This window comes from Hemicordylus capensis, chromosome 2, assembly GCF_027244095.1.
Source record: "Hemicordylus capensis ecotype Gifberg chromosome 2, rHemCap1.1.pri, whole genome shotgun sequence".
NCBI lineage: Eukaryota > Metazoa > Chordata > Lepidosauria > Squamata > Cordylidae > Hemicordylus > Hemicordylus capensis.
The window spans coordinates 317,948,287-317,962,026 of record NC_069658.1 but is presented as its reverse complement, the minus strand read 5'-3'; the positions used below and the strand labels follow the sequence as shown (position 1 = coordinate 317,962,026).

At 42.8% G+C, this 13,740-nt stretch overlaps 1 protein-coding gene across 4 annotated transcripts in view; it reads right to left on the bottom strand.

Annotated features, from left to right (window-relative positions):
• Positions 1-10,692, bottom strand: part of ATRIP (ATR interacting protein) — a 31,077-nt gene extending 20,385 nt beyond the window's left edge. The window contains exons 1-6 of one of the 4 annotated variants that reach the window (XM_053301897.1): positions 10,557-10,692; positions 8,774-8,845; positions 8,332-8,656; positions 4,792-4,874; positions 2,095-2,265; positions 1,433-1,548 (exon numbers count right to left, since the gene is read on the bottom strand). In XM_053301897.1, the coding sequence (XP_053157872.1) occupies positions 1,433-1,548; positions 2,095-2,265; positions 4,792-4,874; positions 8,332-8,563 (602 nt within the window). In that variant the 5' untranslated portion in view covers positions 8,564-8,656; positions 8,774-8,845; positions 10,557-10,692. Of the gene's footprint in view, positions 1-1,432; positions 1,549-2,094; positions 2,266-4,791; positions 4,875-8,331; positions 8,846-10,556 lie in introns of all 4 variants that reach the window. The other 3 variants (XM_053301896.1, XM_053301894.1, XM_053301895.1) reach the window with 3 other exon arrangements.
• Between the last annotated feature and the right edge of the window lie 3,048 nt (positions 10,693-13,740).

Below are 13,740 nucleotides of genomic sequence, written 5' to 3'. Positions count from 1 at the left end.
GAATACCGTGGAAGGGTATGTGTGTGAGAAAAAGAGAGAACCATAGACATCGCCATCTCACTAAAAACAATATCTTGTGGGATAGCAGGGCACCATGCACACCCTCACCCCAGACACCACTGAACTATTGTTATTTCTTTCTTGCTTTAATAAAGAAAGTGTTGCGAGGTTACTCATCAATCCCTCCCTCATCTGAACTCCGCCCAACCCTAATTGCAGTGAAGTAGAAGTAAATTACCGTCTGGGAAATGCCTATGCTTGCTTTTGCCCTATTTCCTTATTCTCCACCTCCCCGGCCCCTGTTTTCAATATGCGTGGATACTGAATAACTGGGCAAGATGGAAATCATATCCTCTGATCCAGCCTCCTGCATATTCAAGAGAAGGCGAGAACAGGGCTACAAATGTACAACTGTATTTGCTTAGGCTCCTCCATGCAAACAAAAATGGTTCCTGATTGTATATACAGTTATGCACATGAACTGCTCCGTTCTCACTTTTACAAATGTCACTGTCCCCAAATGACATTCTGCACAGCAGAATACCAGTGTTAGGGACTCGCTTGGCCTGTTTCCATTTGAAACAACAGAAGCAGCGCAATGGTCTTTTAAACTGTTCCGCAGCTGACCTCTTAGGCAACACCAGGGGGCTGCCTTCCACATGTACAGCAGCCCTGGTAGATTCCACTGCAGGAAATGTCAGCCATTGTGCTAAATGATGGTGAATGTCAGCCACTGTGTTCAGTGATGGCCACTGTGTTTAGTTCAGCTCAGCTGGGTGGTTGACATCCAGACTAACACTGCACATGCTAAAAAACACTGCACATAGGCAATGAAGGATAGGTGTTTTTCACCAGTCTTGGCAACATAAAAAGCTGCCATATACTGAGTCAAACCAGTACTGACTAGCTCAGTATATACTAACTCAGTATTGTCTTCACAGACTGGCAGCGGCTTATCCAAGGCTGCAGGCAGGAATCTCTCTCAGCCCTTTCTTGGAGAAGCCAGAGAGGGAACTTGGAACCTTCTGCTCTTCCCAGAGCGGCTCCATCCCCTAAGGGGAATATCTTACAGTGCTCACACTTTTAGTCTCCCATTCATATGCAACCAGGATGGACCCTGCTTAGCTAAGGGGAAAGTTCGTGCTTGCACCACAAGACTAGCTCTCCTCAACTCCTCCCCTCCCAGCCCCACTGTACCTCCCAAAAAATGTCCTTAAGGGTCCTGCAACTCAAAAATTGCTCATCCCTCAATGTGCATGCAGAACATTTTTTGGTGTGCAAAATGTTATTACATTTAGCAAGAGAAAACAATAGTACAGCTCAGCATATTCAGCTATAAAAAAACAAGGAATGCTCAAATTCTTGTTGGCCTAACCATCTAGAATTCAGTGGGCTCATGCACTAATGTTTTATACCTGATAATGTTTTATACCTGATATTTGAAACTGAAGGAGTAACAGGTTTAAGTTTTTCACAGTTCAAAAGCCTCATCCGCAGCTCATTCATTTCAGCATCTCTGAACTGTAGTTCAGACTGAAGAGACTGTAACTGAAATAATAAATTGCTTGATATTAGAAACTCAATGAGATAAACAAAATTATTTAATGAAGGAATATTTCAAAACCCAAATGCTTTAACAATAGTGCTAGCAACACAAGTATTCTGAGGTGCTTCAGAAAAAAACACGAGGGTTCAGACTGAATAGCAATGACCTTACTATTGAGAGTAAAACCCATTCCAATTTGGAAATACTGAGTGCTTAACAGTCCAGCCCTAAGACTCTCTTTGCTTGGACGTGAGTGGCTTGTGCTAGGCTGTACCAACAGCTCTGCCAGTGAATCACCACCAACTAGGACATTAAACAGACATTACACCAGTATTACTAGCAGAATAACCTAACTCTTAAACATTATTATTGCAAAGAACTTTCCCATGTGTGCAAGTAATCCAATCAGATTTCATCTTTTCAATTCATGATAAAAGCTCATTCAAGATTTATTGAAGAGAGAGACGAAAATGACCTGAAAACATAGTACTTTTTAAAAAGTACTAACGATTTGATGCAAATTTTATTTTCATTCATTTAAGGAGTACCTTTCTGGCAAATTCCTTTTCTTTCTCACTCAAAGTTTGTGCTCTCTCCTTTTCCAGTAAGATGTATGATTTTCGCTGTTCGTCCACGTTAGATTCCATCTGCTGCATTGAGTCCCGTAAAACTTTGATTTCTCCATTTTTAATGAGGATTTCATCGTTCATTTCTTTCAGCTGCAAATTCACAAAAGCCATTTGAGTGTAAAAAATGACCATTTGTAAGAAAAGTCAGTATTTTAGAATCTTGACCTTGCATGTCCCCACAGCCATCCCATCCTCTTCAAGCTGGGCCACATATTTCACATTAGAAGGAGAAAAAGCAGCAGCCACCCACAGTAACTCTTTCTCCACGTATGCCTTGGATGTGGGATTTGTTCATCTCATTTGTAATGAGAATTGTGAACCCCAGATGAATCCCCTAGCTTCAGCAAAAAGCAACTTAAGAAGAAGAAGAAATAACATGATGCACACTGCTTATTAGCAACATATGAACTGGCTCATATTCTCCTTTTGCTAGTGGGAGCAAAGGCAGAGAAACTGCAGCTTGCCAGTTCCCTTGCTGAGCACAGTTGAACTTTGGTCTTCTAAATTCAAATTCAATATCTGCCCACTAGAAGTGATTTTGTACTTGTTCTGTCAGGACGGGCCACTTATGTCCAAGACTGCTGGATCTCAGATGAAATCAGTCTTCCTGTGCTCTCTCATGGAGTTTGCTTTCAATTCCAGAGGCACACGTATTAATCTTTACAGTACCCTTTGAACATCCCATGGCATCCTGTCGCATTCCAGCCTGAACACGTCTGAAAATCGAAAGGTCTGAAAAGTGGCATAGTGTCAGCTAGTTTGGGACCTTAATATGACTAATGTTCCAGCTATTCAAGACAGGGACTTGTTAGGTCTGTTGGTTTTTCCCTTCTCAAACTTATAGTACTTAAGGATGCAATCCAAGACACTCTTACTTGGGAGTAACTCCAATTAAAAAGAGTAGTACTTTCTTCTAACTAAACATGCATGGGATTAGAATGCATGTCAGGAAGCACTGTTTATTCCAATTTAAGCAGCAGAATCATCAAGATACTCCACTCTTAAAAACAACCACATCAGGGGCGTAACTACTATTAGGCAAGGGAAGGCGGCTGCCTGGGGGCCACCACGCCTCGAGGGGCCCCCCAGAGGCAAGTCACATGTGAAGTGTGTGTGTGTGTATAAGCGAGGGGCCCATTTTAAAATTTTGTCTCTGGGCCCACTCCAGCCTTGTTACGCCCCTGAACCACATAGTTGTACATATTTGCACAGATGTGAAAATGCCCTATCTCTTACATCAAACAATTACTTCCAAGCTAAAAGCAGATTTCTCACCTCAGATTCACTAACTCATTGAACACTTTACATTTTGCAACAAGTATTCTTGTCAAAGACTTGTTTGGCTCTGTATTTTTCATAGATAAGGCTGGCCACGCACAACTTTATCTGACTACCCCAACAGTCAAATCTGTTTCTCCATTTGCCCCTCCTAATAAACACTTACTGCAACCAAGCACTGCGCCCCGAGCATGTATAGAGCAGACTTTTGCGACTTTGAATTAATAAAGAGCAAGAAGTTTGTGGAGGAGAAAAGAGAGCAAGTAAGAAGCAACTCCACTGCTGAAGAACCTTCTACACACACACACACAAAACACAAGTGGAACACACAGGTCTAGAAACCCCAGCTGCCACTTTTCTGTTGCAAAGCACTGGGGCACATTTTGCAGATAAGAAGCAGCAAGCAAGATGAAGTTATTTATGTCTCCCCACCTCCACAGCTTTATTCCTCCAATCCACTCCCCCACCAGTCAGGGTTTCCAGACTCCTCCAGTGGGAAAACACAGGAGGCGGGGGAGAGTTGCCAGGAGAAAGCTGTAGGTACCAGACTGGAGAAATTAATTGCAAACGCCCAAGCCATTGTTTCTCCCCTGCAGTTCACACCCCTCACAACTTTGTAACAGAGTTGTAGATCAGTATTTGCTACCAAATATACAGTGTGGTCCTCAAGATACAGAGAAACAGCACCTGGAAGGTAAGGGAAGAGCAGAACAAACGGGGAGTTTTGAGTTGAGCTGTGGAGAGGGGAACACTATTGGATGCCACGACTTACAGCTCAACCTCCTCTACATGTATGTACTGATTTCCATGCAAGTCCCATTAATTCCAGTAAAAATTATTTTACTGAGAACATGCTAAAGATTGCAGCCTTAGCAAAAACCATTTATAGGGCCCTCTGATGCCATCTAGCTTGATCCATTAAGTAATTATTTTGGATGGGATGGGATGATTGATTATTTATTTTTAAAGATCAGTGTTTGATAAGTATGCAAAGTAGTTTCCCATTGCTATTTCCATTCATGCCTCGATTTTAAAAAATCAATTCCCTGCTCCTGTATAGAAAATTAACACCTCTTTTTGGTAGATAGTACAGTTATTCCTGCACAGTCATTTTGGTGGACTAGTCAAAATCACTCTTGCAAGAAGAAGCTGTCTACCATCTCACACCATATGCACAAGAAATAAATATTTCTAACATATTAAAGATATGTTTTGCCCTCTGTAGAGGCATTTGTCCAGAAAATCTGAGTCTTAAATAGGTCAGAATTTCACCACTCGCTTATGCTCAACAGCAAGACTGAGAAGTTCAAGAACTTCAAAAAGAAAAAAAAAGCTAACCTTCTTCTTAGCTTCCTCATATTGTGCTTGAAGTGTTTCGAATCTAAATTTGTCTTTAGATGAGGTTTCATCTGTGCAACTTCCTGTTGAGACAAAAAATTGTGATCTTAGTAGCTGACATTGGTGTTTGATACTTTTAATGCTTTATGGGTGAATGGAGTCCTAGTTGCCCATTGTCATACAGTACCAGGAACAAGACAACCATACAGACTTTGTGTAGTTCCACCCAGTCCTCCCTCTCATCCCTTTCAAGTTACTTAAGTTCAGATAAGTTATGTTGCAGTGCATATAGTATACCTTATAGGGAGGGGAAAGGACCATACTGGGCCTCACATCAATCCCTCTGCATGGATCAACCCCTCATTCTTACAGTATCTAAAAAGAAGACTGCACATCCCAAAATGAAAATGTACTAGCTGGCCTTGGCACAGAGCATCTGTGCCTCTAGTTCTCCTTTCCCCCCTCCCCCCTCCTAACCCCCCCCCGTTCTTGGCCCTCCCCCCTGATTTCAGCCCCTTGTTCTCGCCCCTTCCCCCCCTCTTCCCCCTCCCTCTTGGCTCCCCCGTTCCCACAGAGAGGCCCGAATTGGGCTGAGTACGGCCTGACCAGTCATTTGGGCAGCAGGCAAGCCCAAATAAGGAGGTTTCGTCACCCTCTCCCACATCTGCTTGGCTGCCCTCCTTGCGAATAGGCTGCTTGGAGGTGACGTGCGCTCTCCTGCTGGCTCACAGGTTGAAGGTGCTTCCGCTGGACCTCCCTCTCCCCTCAGCCTGCTTACACTCCCCCCTGCCCACCGTTTTCCCTCTCTGGCCAGCCGCTGCTACTGCCCGCCGCTTCCTCCCCACCCCGCCCAACCTTTTTCCCAACCAGCCGCTGCTTTCTCTCCCCCTCCGCCTACCCGCTCTTCCCCACCGCCGCTGTCGCTTTCCTCTCCCCCTCCCAGCAGCTTGCTTGCGAACTCTCACAAGAGGTGCCACGCATGGAATCAGCCATGGGTACGCCGTAGAGAATTATATATATAAATTCTACATCTTCTATAAAGATGTAAGACATTAGGCATGTTTTAAAATCTTGATCACAGAGAGTTTTCTTATGAAACAGTCTAACGCAGACTTTTAATGCAAACTTTAAATCAAGCTCAGATGTCTGATTGAAAAATACTCTCTCACTGAAATCCTGCACACTGTTGCATGCACCTACTGTAAGTCCCAATGGCTTCCATGTCCTGCAGCATAACACAGGCATTACAGAAATACTGCGGGGCTCTAGCACATGTGGTGATGGTGCAGCGTGGGAGGGAGGAACCACTACTACTGACCATGCAAAAGCATGATTGCATGTCACATGCTACTTCCATTATTCCCAATGGAAGTAGCACATAACATGAGACTATGTAAGAGGTCATTACTTTCGGTACTGCCCTCTTGCGCAGCCGTGCTGCCACGTGTTAGAGCAGGCAGTTCTGCAATACCTATGTTACAGTACAGGACATGTAAACCACTGATTTCAGCTCAGCTTAAGTGTGTGCAATCAGGTACAGCACTACAGTCACACTTACTGCAAACAGCCACAACAAAATAGCCAGACTAAGTGCTAATTTGCAAGGAAGCATCACTGTGAAACACTCAACATTCCACAAAACACCAGAATTAAATTATTATGTACTTCCTATAATGGCATGCAAGCAGACAACCTGCAGTCTTCCCCAAACCTCTTTGTTCAAAAATGTTAGAATTTAACTTTTTAGAAAATATTTCCCCTTGACTCTATAAAAATATTTTTGAACAGTGTGAGAAAACTATGCTGTGACTTGTGAAGGATGTTGGGCTATTGCAAGCAGGCACTGTGACTTTGGGGTGTAGGGGGGAAACTGCCCAAAACAAACACCTGCAAATAGCTTGTGCCATCTTAGTGGAGGAAGTGGGGTACATTTTGGAATGTGTCCTTGTTTGCCTGTCACCTCTGCACACAAGTGTAAGACCTTTTATGCAAATAGTAAATGCTGGTTCACACATGCATGTTCAATACTTGATGACAGAAATGTGTGAATGAGTCATCACATCCAGAACTTTCATATCACATTGCCCAAGTCATTTAAACTGTCGACACATTCACAGTTTACACATTCTGCAGGCATATATAAAGTGCTGAATGAGTAATAAAACAATGTAATTATATGTGAACTAGTCCTAGAAGTCTTAGGCCAAATAGCTAGCTAGTACTAAAAGATTTGGAGAAGTGCAGATACATAAAATCCTACATAAAAATCAATTTTTTTTAAATTAAAAAATCAGATTTTTAAAATTTAAATTGGATTTTTAAAAATTTAAATCAGATATTTTAAATAAAATGCTTTTGAGAGGGAAAAAAATCTATCTATCTAAAGATAGTTTTCTATTTAAGATACATTACAGTCCAAAGGTTATTCATCGTGAAATAAGGATTAGTTTTTAATTATATAGCTGTATATATGCAATGTTTAAATTTGTTGGTAAATGAATTTCATTAATCCATTCACAATGTCATGCTCTTCCAGAGGTTTCTTTAAGATTATTTTCGGCAATTTTTCTATCTAGAAGAGGACCAAAAATGAAACCGTCATCTGGTTGAAAATATTAAGATTATACCAGCAAGAATAAGTCTTTATGTAAAAAACTATGATTTAAATCTAGTCTTACTGACTAGTGATTTAAATCAATTTTATTTTAAATCAAATCCACCCTGAGTGGAACTCCAAGCTTTTAAGCCCACTTCTGCTTTACAGTCCATGTAAGATCATGAACAAGTTACCTACCTTTTCTACAGCTCATTCCCCACCCCCACAGCTCCTTTTAACAACCTACAAAATTGGCATTGTATCAGCATTATCTAGTAGACAACTACTGAGATTTAGGGATGAAGCTTGTTCCGTAGGTTTCACTGCTTTGGGTATATGGTTTCTTGTCACATTACAAAAGCCAGCGTGGTGTAGTGGTTAGAGTGCTGGACTAGGGCCGGGGAGACCCAAGTTCAAATCCCCATTCAGCTATGAGACTAGCTGGGTGACTCTGGGCCAGTCGCTTCTCTCTCAGCCTAACCTACTTCACAGGGTTGTTGTGAGGAGAAACTTAAGTATGTAGTATACCGCTCTGGGCTCCTTGGAGGAAGAGTGGGATATAAAATGTAATTAATTAATTAATTAACTAACTAACTGCTACCGAGGAGAAACTCTATGGAGCATGGCACTTTTTATGTAGCTGGGAATGTATGCCCCTAGAAAGGGTGCGTACTTTTGGATGCCCCTGTCCTTTAGGAAGCTAGTATTGGTGACCACACAGCCTGTGTTCCAAAACTGTCACTGTCCTGGAGTGTTAAAGGTCAGCATAAACTGAAGCACTCTTGATGATATGCAGTGCAATGCAAGGACTGGAAGTGCCAAAAACACACACCCAATCCTACAAGCACATCTTGTGGATGTGCTTTAATCTATTTGTAATCACACAAATCAAATAATATTGCTCCTTCACATGACAAACCACTACCTCTTGTCCATGAACATACCGAGTCGGCCTGAAGATGTTCTGGCAGTTGTGAGAGGAAGATTCCATTGCTTAACATGATCAGATGTTTTGGTACCACTGTTCAATGGGGAAGATGGCCCTGCTTTCCGCTCAGCTTGCACTACACATGTTTTCAAAGAAACATCTTGTGTCAATGCCTGGGAAGCAATAACGTCTATCTCTTCCAAATCATCTACTGTAAAGTCACCATCATCCCCAAAAGGATCTTCCATTTCCTTATGCTCAGGAGCAGCAAGACTTCTGTGACGCTTGTTTGGTGGAAAGCCATCTCCATGATTTCCAATATTATTTCGGCTTGTAGCTCCCTGGAAAGATGAAGATGAAGCAATAATTTTTGCCTGATCCACACCATATAATATGGAGCTGTTTCTCTTCTTATTTCCAAAGAAATGGTTTACCGACATACTGTGTTTAGCAGTTACCTGGCAAACAGAGAAGATATAAAACAGTTTTCAGCTGAAGAGATGTTAAGGGATCATGTTCCTTTCCAGGAGCTAAAATCCAAAGGAAATGAGATGGTGATCAAGAACAACTTTATTCATTCAGACTAGTCTTGATTACAAAGATTTTTATTATATTCTCAGCACAACTTACCATTGTAAATTCTCCTACAGCCCAAATGTATGCACTTTTGCTGAGAAATAAATTGCATTGTGCACCTTACTCACCACTGTATTTGGTGAACCTTATTCACAGCTAAGTTTATGGCATTGAAATCTCAGCCAGCTTTTTAGTGGGTCCAATGTGATATTGCCCAGCTCACAAAAGCAGCTAAAGCAGAATTGTTAGATCATACAGGATTAGCACAATTGCAATAATTCTGAACAGGTTTAAATTCAAACAACTGGGGGGGAGGAAATCTGATCTTGTGGTAGCAAGCATGAATTGTCCCATTTGCTAAGCAGGGTCTGCCCTGGTTTGCATTTAAATGGGAAACTACATACGTGAGCACCATAAGATATTTTGCTTAGGAGATGGAGTCACTCTGGGAAGAGTGTCTGAAGTTTCCCAGTTCCCTCCCAGGCATCTCCAAGACAGAGCTGAGAGAGACTCCTGCCTGCAACCTTAAAGGAGCTGCTGAGTCTGTGCAGACAAAATTGAGCTAGATGCTCCAATGGTCTGACTTGATATAAGGCAGCTTCCTATGTCTGTGCATCAGTCTAGCTTGCACAGCCTGCATGTTGATTGACAAGTGGAATGGAGATCCTAAAATACCACTTAATCTGAAGTCATAAAACATCATAAAATTGTGATGGATATTTTCAGCTTTCTTTTTAAAATGTTTAGCAGTGTAAGAGAAAGCTTGAAGGCAGAACCAATACAGAAATTTCTTATATAGTAATCCTCCAGTGGTGAACTGGAACCCATCAGTGTATTACAGTGGCCATGTGTACGGGCTACAGAGAAGATGCAAAAATTGCTTAGGCATTTTATAGCCCAATGCTGTGCATGTTTACTCAGAAGTAAGTCCCACTGGCGAACATTCTGCACAGTGCCGCCTCTGGGGCTGCTGTGCACATAAGAGGCAGTCCCGGGGGTTTCTGTGAGACTCCATAAAACAGTACATGGATACTGTAATGGAAGTAGTACTGCCTGCATGCTTTTTTTTCACAACAGCCCATCTCCACAATAGCCCCAGGGCTGTATTTTATGCACACAGTAGCCTGGGCAATTTGCTAATGTTGAAGGGTACTGCACAGAATGTTGGCCACTGAATTCAGTGGGTCTTCCTTTCAAGGGCAGTGACATAGGATTGTACTCTTAAGTAGGATGGTGTGAATTTTCATATACAACAGCCTATTTAAGAAGATGCCTGCTGGACAATCAGAGTAATAATTCAACATATGGCCAGTTACCAAGTCAACCTCATGATTTCAGGAGCAGAACTCACTAAGTACAGTGTATCATCTTTACATTTCACCGAATTAACTTGTTTTTCTCTTCTCCAAGATCTCCCATCCACACGTGTGTGTGTGTGTGTGTCTACTCATCTATGGGCTATATAAGCTCTTACAAAAGTTTTAGCCACAAGTTAGTAAAATAAAAGGCTTCTATCTTTTTGCTGCCGCTCGTACACAGAGCTACCCTTTTAAATTCCTCACTGCTGGCGTTTGTTATCTAATTTACACTCCTATGATATTTTTCCGATTGCAGAATCTTTTGGGAGTTGGTGCTGCAAAGAAGCAACGTGTCCTTCATAAATACCTGCCTCCTTCACCCCGGAAAGCCAGACGGAAGCTCCTCTCCGGATCAAGAAGAGGAGTGGTTATTGGTCGCGCCCCCTGATCCAGCGCTTAACTTGCAGCCATATTCATATCCAACCCGCCTCTTGGCGCCGCATGGCATCACCAGCTCTTCCGCAAAGTGAGCGGACAGAGACCCCGCCCGCCTGCCTGCCGGTGGTGCTTCAGCCCAGCTCGCCTGCGACCCGCAAAGATGGAAGGGAAGCTCCTCCCGGGCATCGCCGCGCCAACGACCCTTTCGCGTTCCCAAAACTAGCACGCAGAATAGCTGTCGCCTCCCCTCGCCGTACCAGCCAATCAGTGGCTATTTCTCTACCCATGACAGTAACGTCCAGTCAGCCCTATGCAGGAAGAACATAAGAACTCATAGGAAGAAGGTCGACACAGGATGGAAAGCTCTCAGCGATTGGTGGGTCAGGTGTTTTTGTTTTTTTTTTTTTAGCCCCGCATGCTCTGGGAAGCGGGCCGGGATGCAGTTGCCGACCGGATTTCCCGCCGGTGATGTGAAGCCTTGGCTTTCTTTAGCTAGAGTGGTAAAAGTGACGCCTGCTTTTAGAACACAAGGTAGAGATCCAAAATACTGCAGTCATTTGACATTGCATTTCCGTCTTTCTGAAACAAAATAAAATCGTAGAAGCAAAAGCTCATGCTCCTTCAAACTCAAGTCTTCCTATCTTGTGTGTTAAACTGATTGTCCTGCAAACACATTCTGTGTTGGGAGGGGAGAGGAACTACAGTATTGTTTGTTTGTTCAGAGTATTTATATCCAGACTTAACATTCTACGCATTTACAAAACGGCTTCCAATCTAAATCAAAACAGATTTGCTTAATGGAGAAGGGAAGAATGACCACCACGTTGCAACTCGTGATGGCTTCATGCTCTGTGTTTTATTGCATTTCATTGCTTGCCAATGCAGAAAGAAAAGATGGAGAACGTGATCCGATTGGCTTAGCACACGCTGATATATTCCCTTCCGCAAAACAGCAAGACTTCAGTGTACTTTTTGGGTGAACTTGATAATATTTGTGAACCATGCTTCCCACCCCTATGTTTGGCTTAGATCTAATAGGAGTTGCTGGCAGGGGCTGCCCTTGTTGCTCAATGTTTTCCTCTCTCCGCTTTTAGTCAGATGTCACACAGTTTACTTTGTAATCAATGTTGTTGCTGTTTCCAGAATCACTAAACTTTTCCTAGAACAATTCTCAAAATAAATGGTTATGGAAACTTTCAGTCTCAAATGTGCTATTAAAATATTATTTTTCAGGTTGAAATAGATTCCTCTTAAATGTTTGGGAGGAACCAAAGATTTGTTCTGGCTCTCTGCAGTTCCTTCAACTGCTAATAACACTTTTGGTTGAAATGTGAGCAATTGGTGACAAGTTGGACGACTTTACAAAGTTGAAAGTGCCTCAAGAATCCAGTGCAGGTTATTTAAGGATTCCACAGGGCGTAGCAAGGTTGGAGTGGGCCCAGAGACAAGATTTTAAAATCCCCCCCCCCCGAAGTAAAGAAATCTTAAATGAGGCAGCTGAATAGTGGTAACAAAAAGCATAGTAAAATTTATATTAAAAAACCTATGTGCCACAACAGAACATCATCCTAAGAGTTTTGTAAATTGTGGACGATGCAAGTCATTTAATGGTACTAGAGAAAGACATACTGTTCTGGTAGCTCCAAGTCTTAACACTCACATCAATTTCAGAGGCCGAATACAACTGAAGGAAGCCCGGGCGGGTGCATGGCTGGGGGAGTCAGTCATGTGGCTTGCCTCTGGGGGGGGGCCCTAAGGCAGTGGGCCCTCAGACAACTGTCTCCCCTTGCCCAATTATAGTTACGCCCCTGCCACAGTTGCATGCAGTGAGAGTACAGATCTGTTGCATGATACTGATGGCACATTCCCTTATTAGCCCATTTTTGAGATGCTTTGAATAATGTCCCAGTGCATCAGGCAGAAATCCATCAGTTGCATCTGTAGCAAGTGATTGTGAATAGACTGTGGGCCTGTTGAATATTTGACTATATATTTATTGTAGTCGATGACCTTTTGGGAAGGTACTTTGTCTTGTAGAATTGCATCAAGCAGAAAGATGTATCAAGGATACAACTCTAGGAGGTGATTAGTAATTCAGTTTCTGCTTAGACATATCCATCCCCAGCCCAATGTCAAGCCGAAAGATTGCATCAAGTTTTTACTACTTAAATGCAAGGTGCAGCTAGGTAATTTTGGACCCTGGACCTAATGAGCTTACGGGGGAGGGGGTGCCTGAAAAATAAGCATACACACACACTCTCTCTCTCTTATCACAAACCCACAGGTCTGGGCCACAGTGCATTTGTGGAGGGTGGGGGGAAGACTTCACAACCCCAAAGGAGCCATACATCTTGATCATTTGCCACAAACCCACAGGTCTGGGCAGGAGTACATTTGCCAAAGAAAAAAAGACTACACAAGCCCCAGTGGATTCACATGGCTTCTTGACCATTCACAAAGTAACTGGGACACAATACATGTTCCTTGCTCCACAGTTCAAACTCAAAACCAACTTTGACATATAATGTAGTGATGTACTCTATGGATAGAGATAAGGCTTTCTGGTGGCTTTATTGCAGTAGGGGGGAAATTCACCTAAAATCACAGGATTGGTTGGTTTTCCTTTAAGTAAAAATAGAGTCCTGCCGTCTTGGGGCTACATGTGTGCCCAATTTCAGAATGCTAAGCTAGGCCATTCTAGAAATGTAAAGAGTTGTGCAAAGGGGGGGGGGGTTGTCACGTTGCACTTCTTTTATGAAGGCAAAGGGCAGAATCCTTCACATGGGGGTGGACTGATGATCAAAGTGGGGGCTACAGTTCCAGAGGTTTTTGTAACTTTCTGCCATGAAACAAGTCGTATGGGACTTCTTTTGCCCCTGCTAACTGGGCAAAAAGGTACCTTTTACCGTGGTGATTCTCTTTATTTAGCAGGGGGAGAGTAACTGGCCCTATCCACCCCCAGCACAGTACTTCCAGTGACTGTTGCTGGTGTGTGTCTTATGTTTATTTTTAGAATGTGAGCCCTTTGGGGACAGGGAGCCATCTTATTTGTTATTTCTCTTTGTAAACCGCCCTGAGCCATTTTTGGAAGGGCGGTATAGAAATTGAATTAT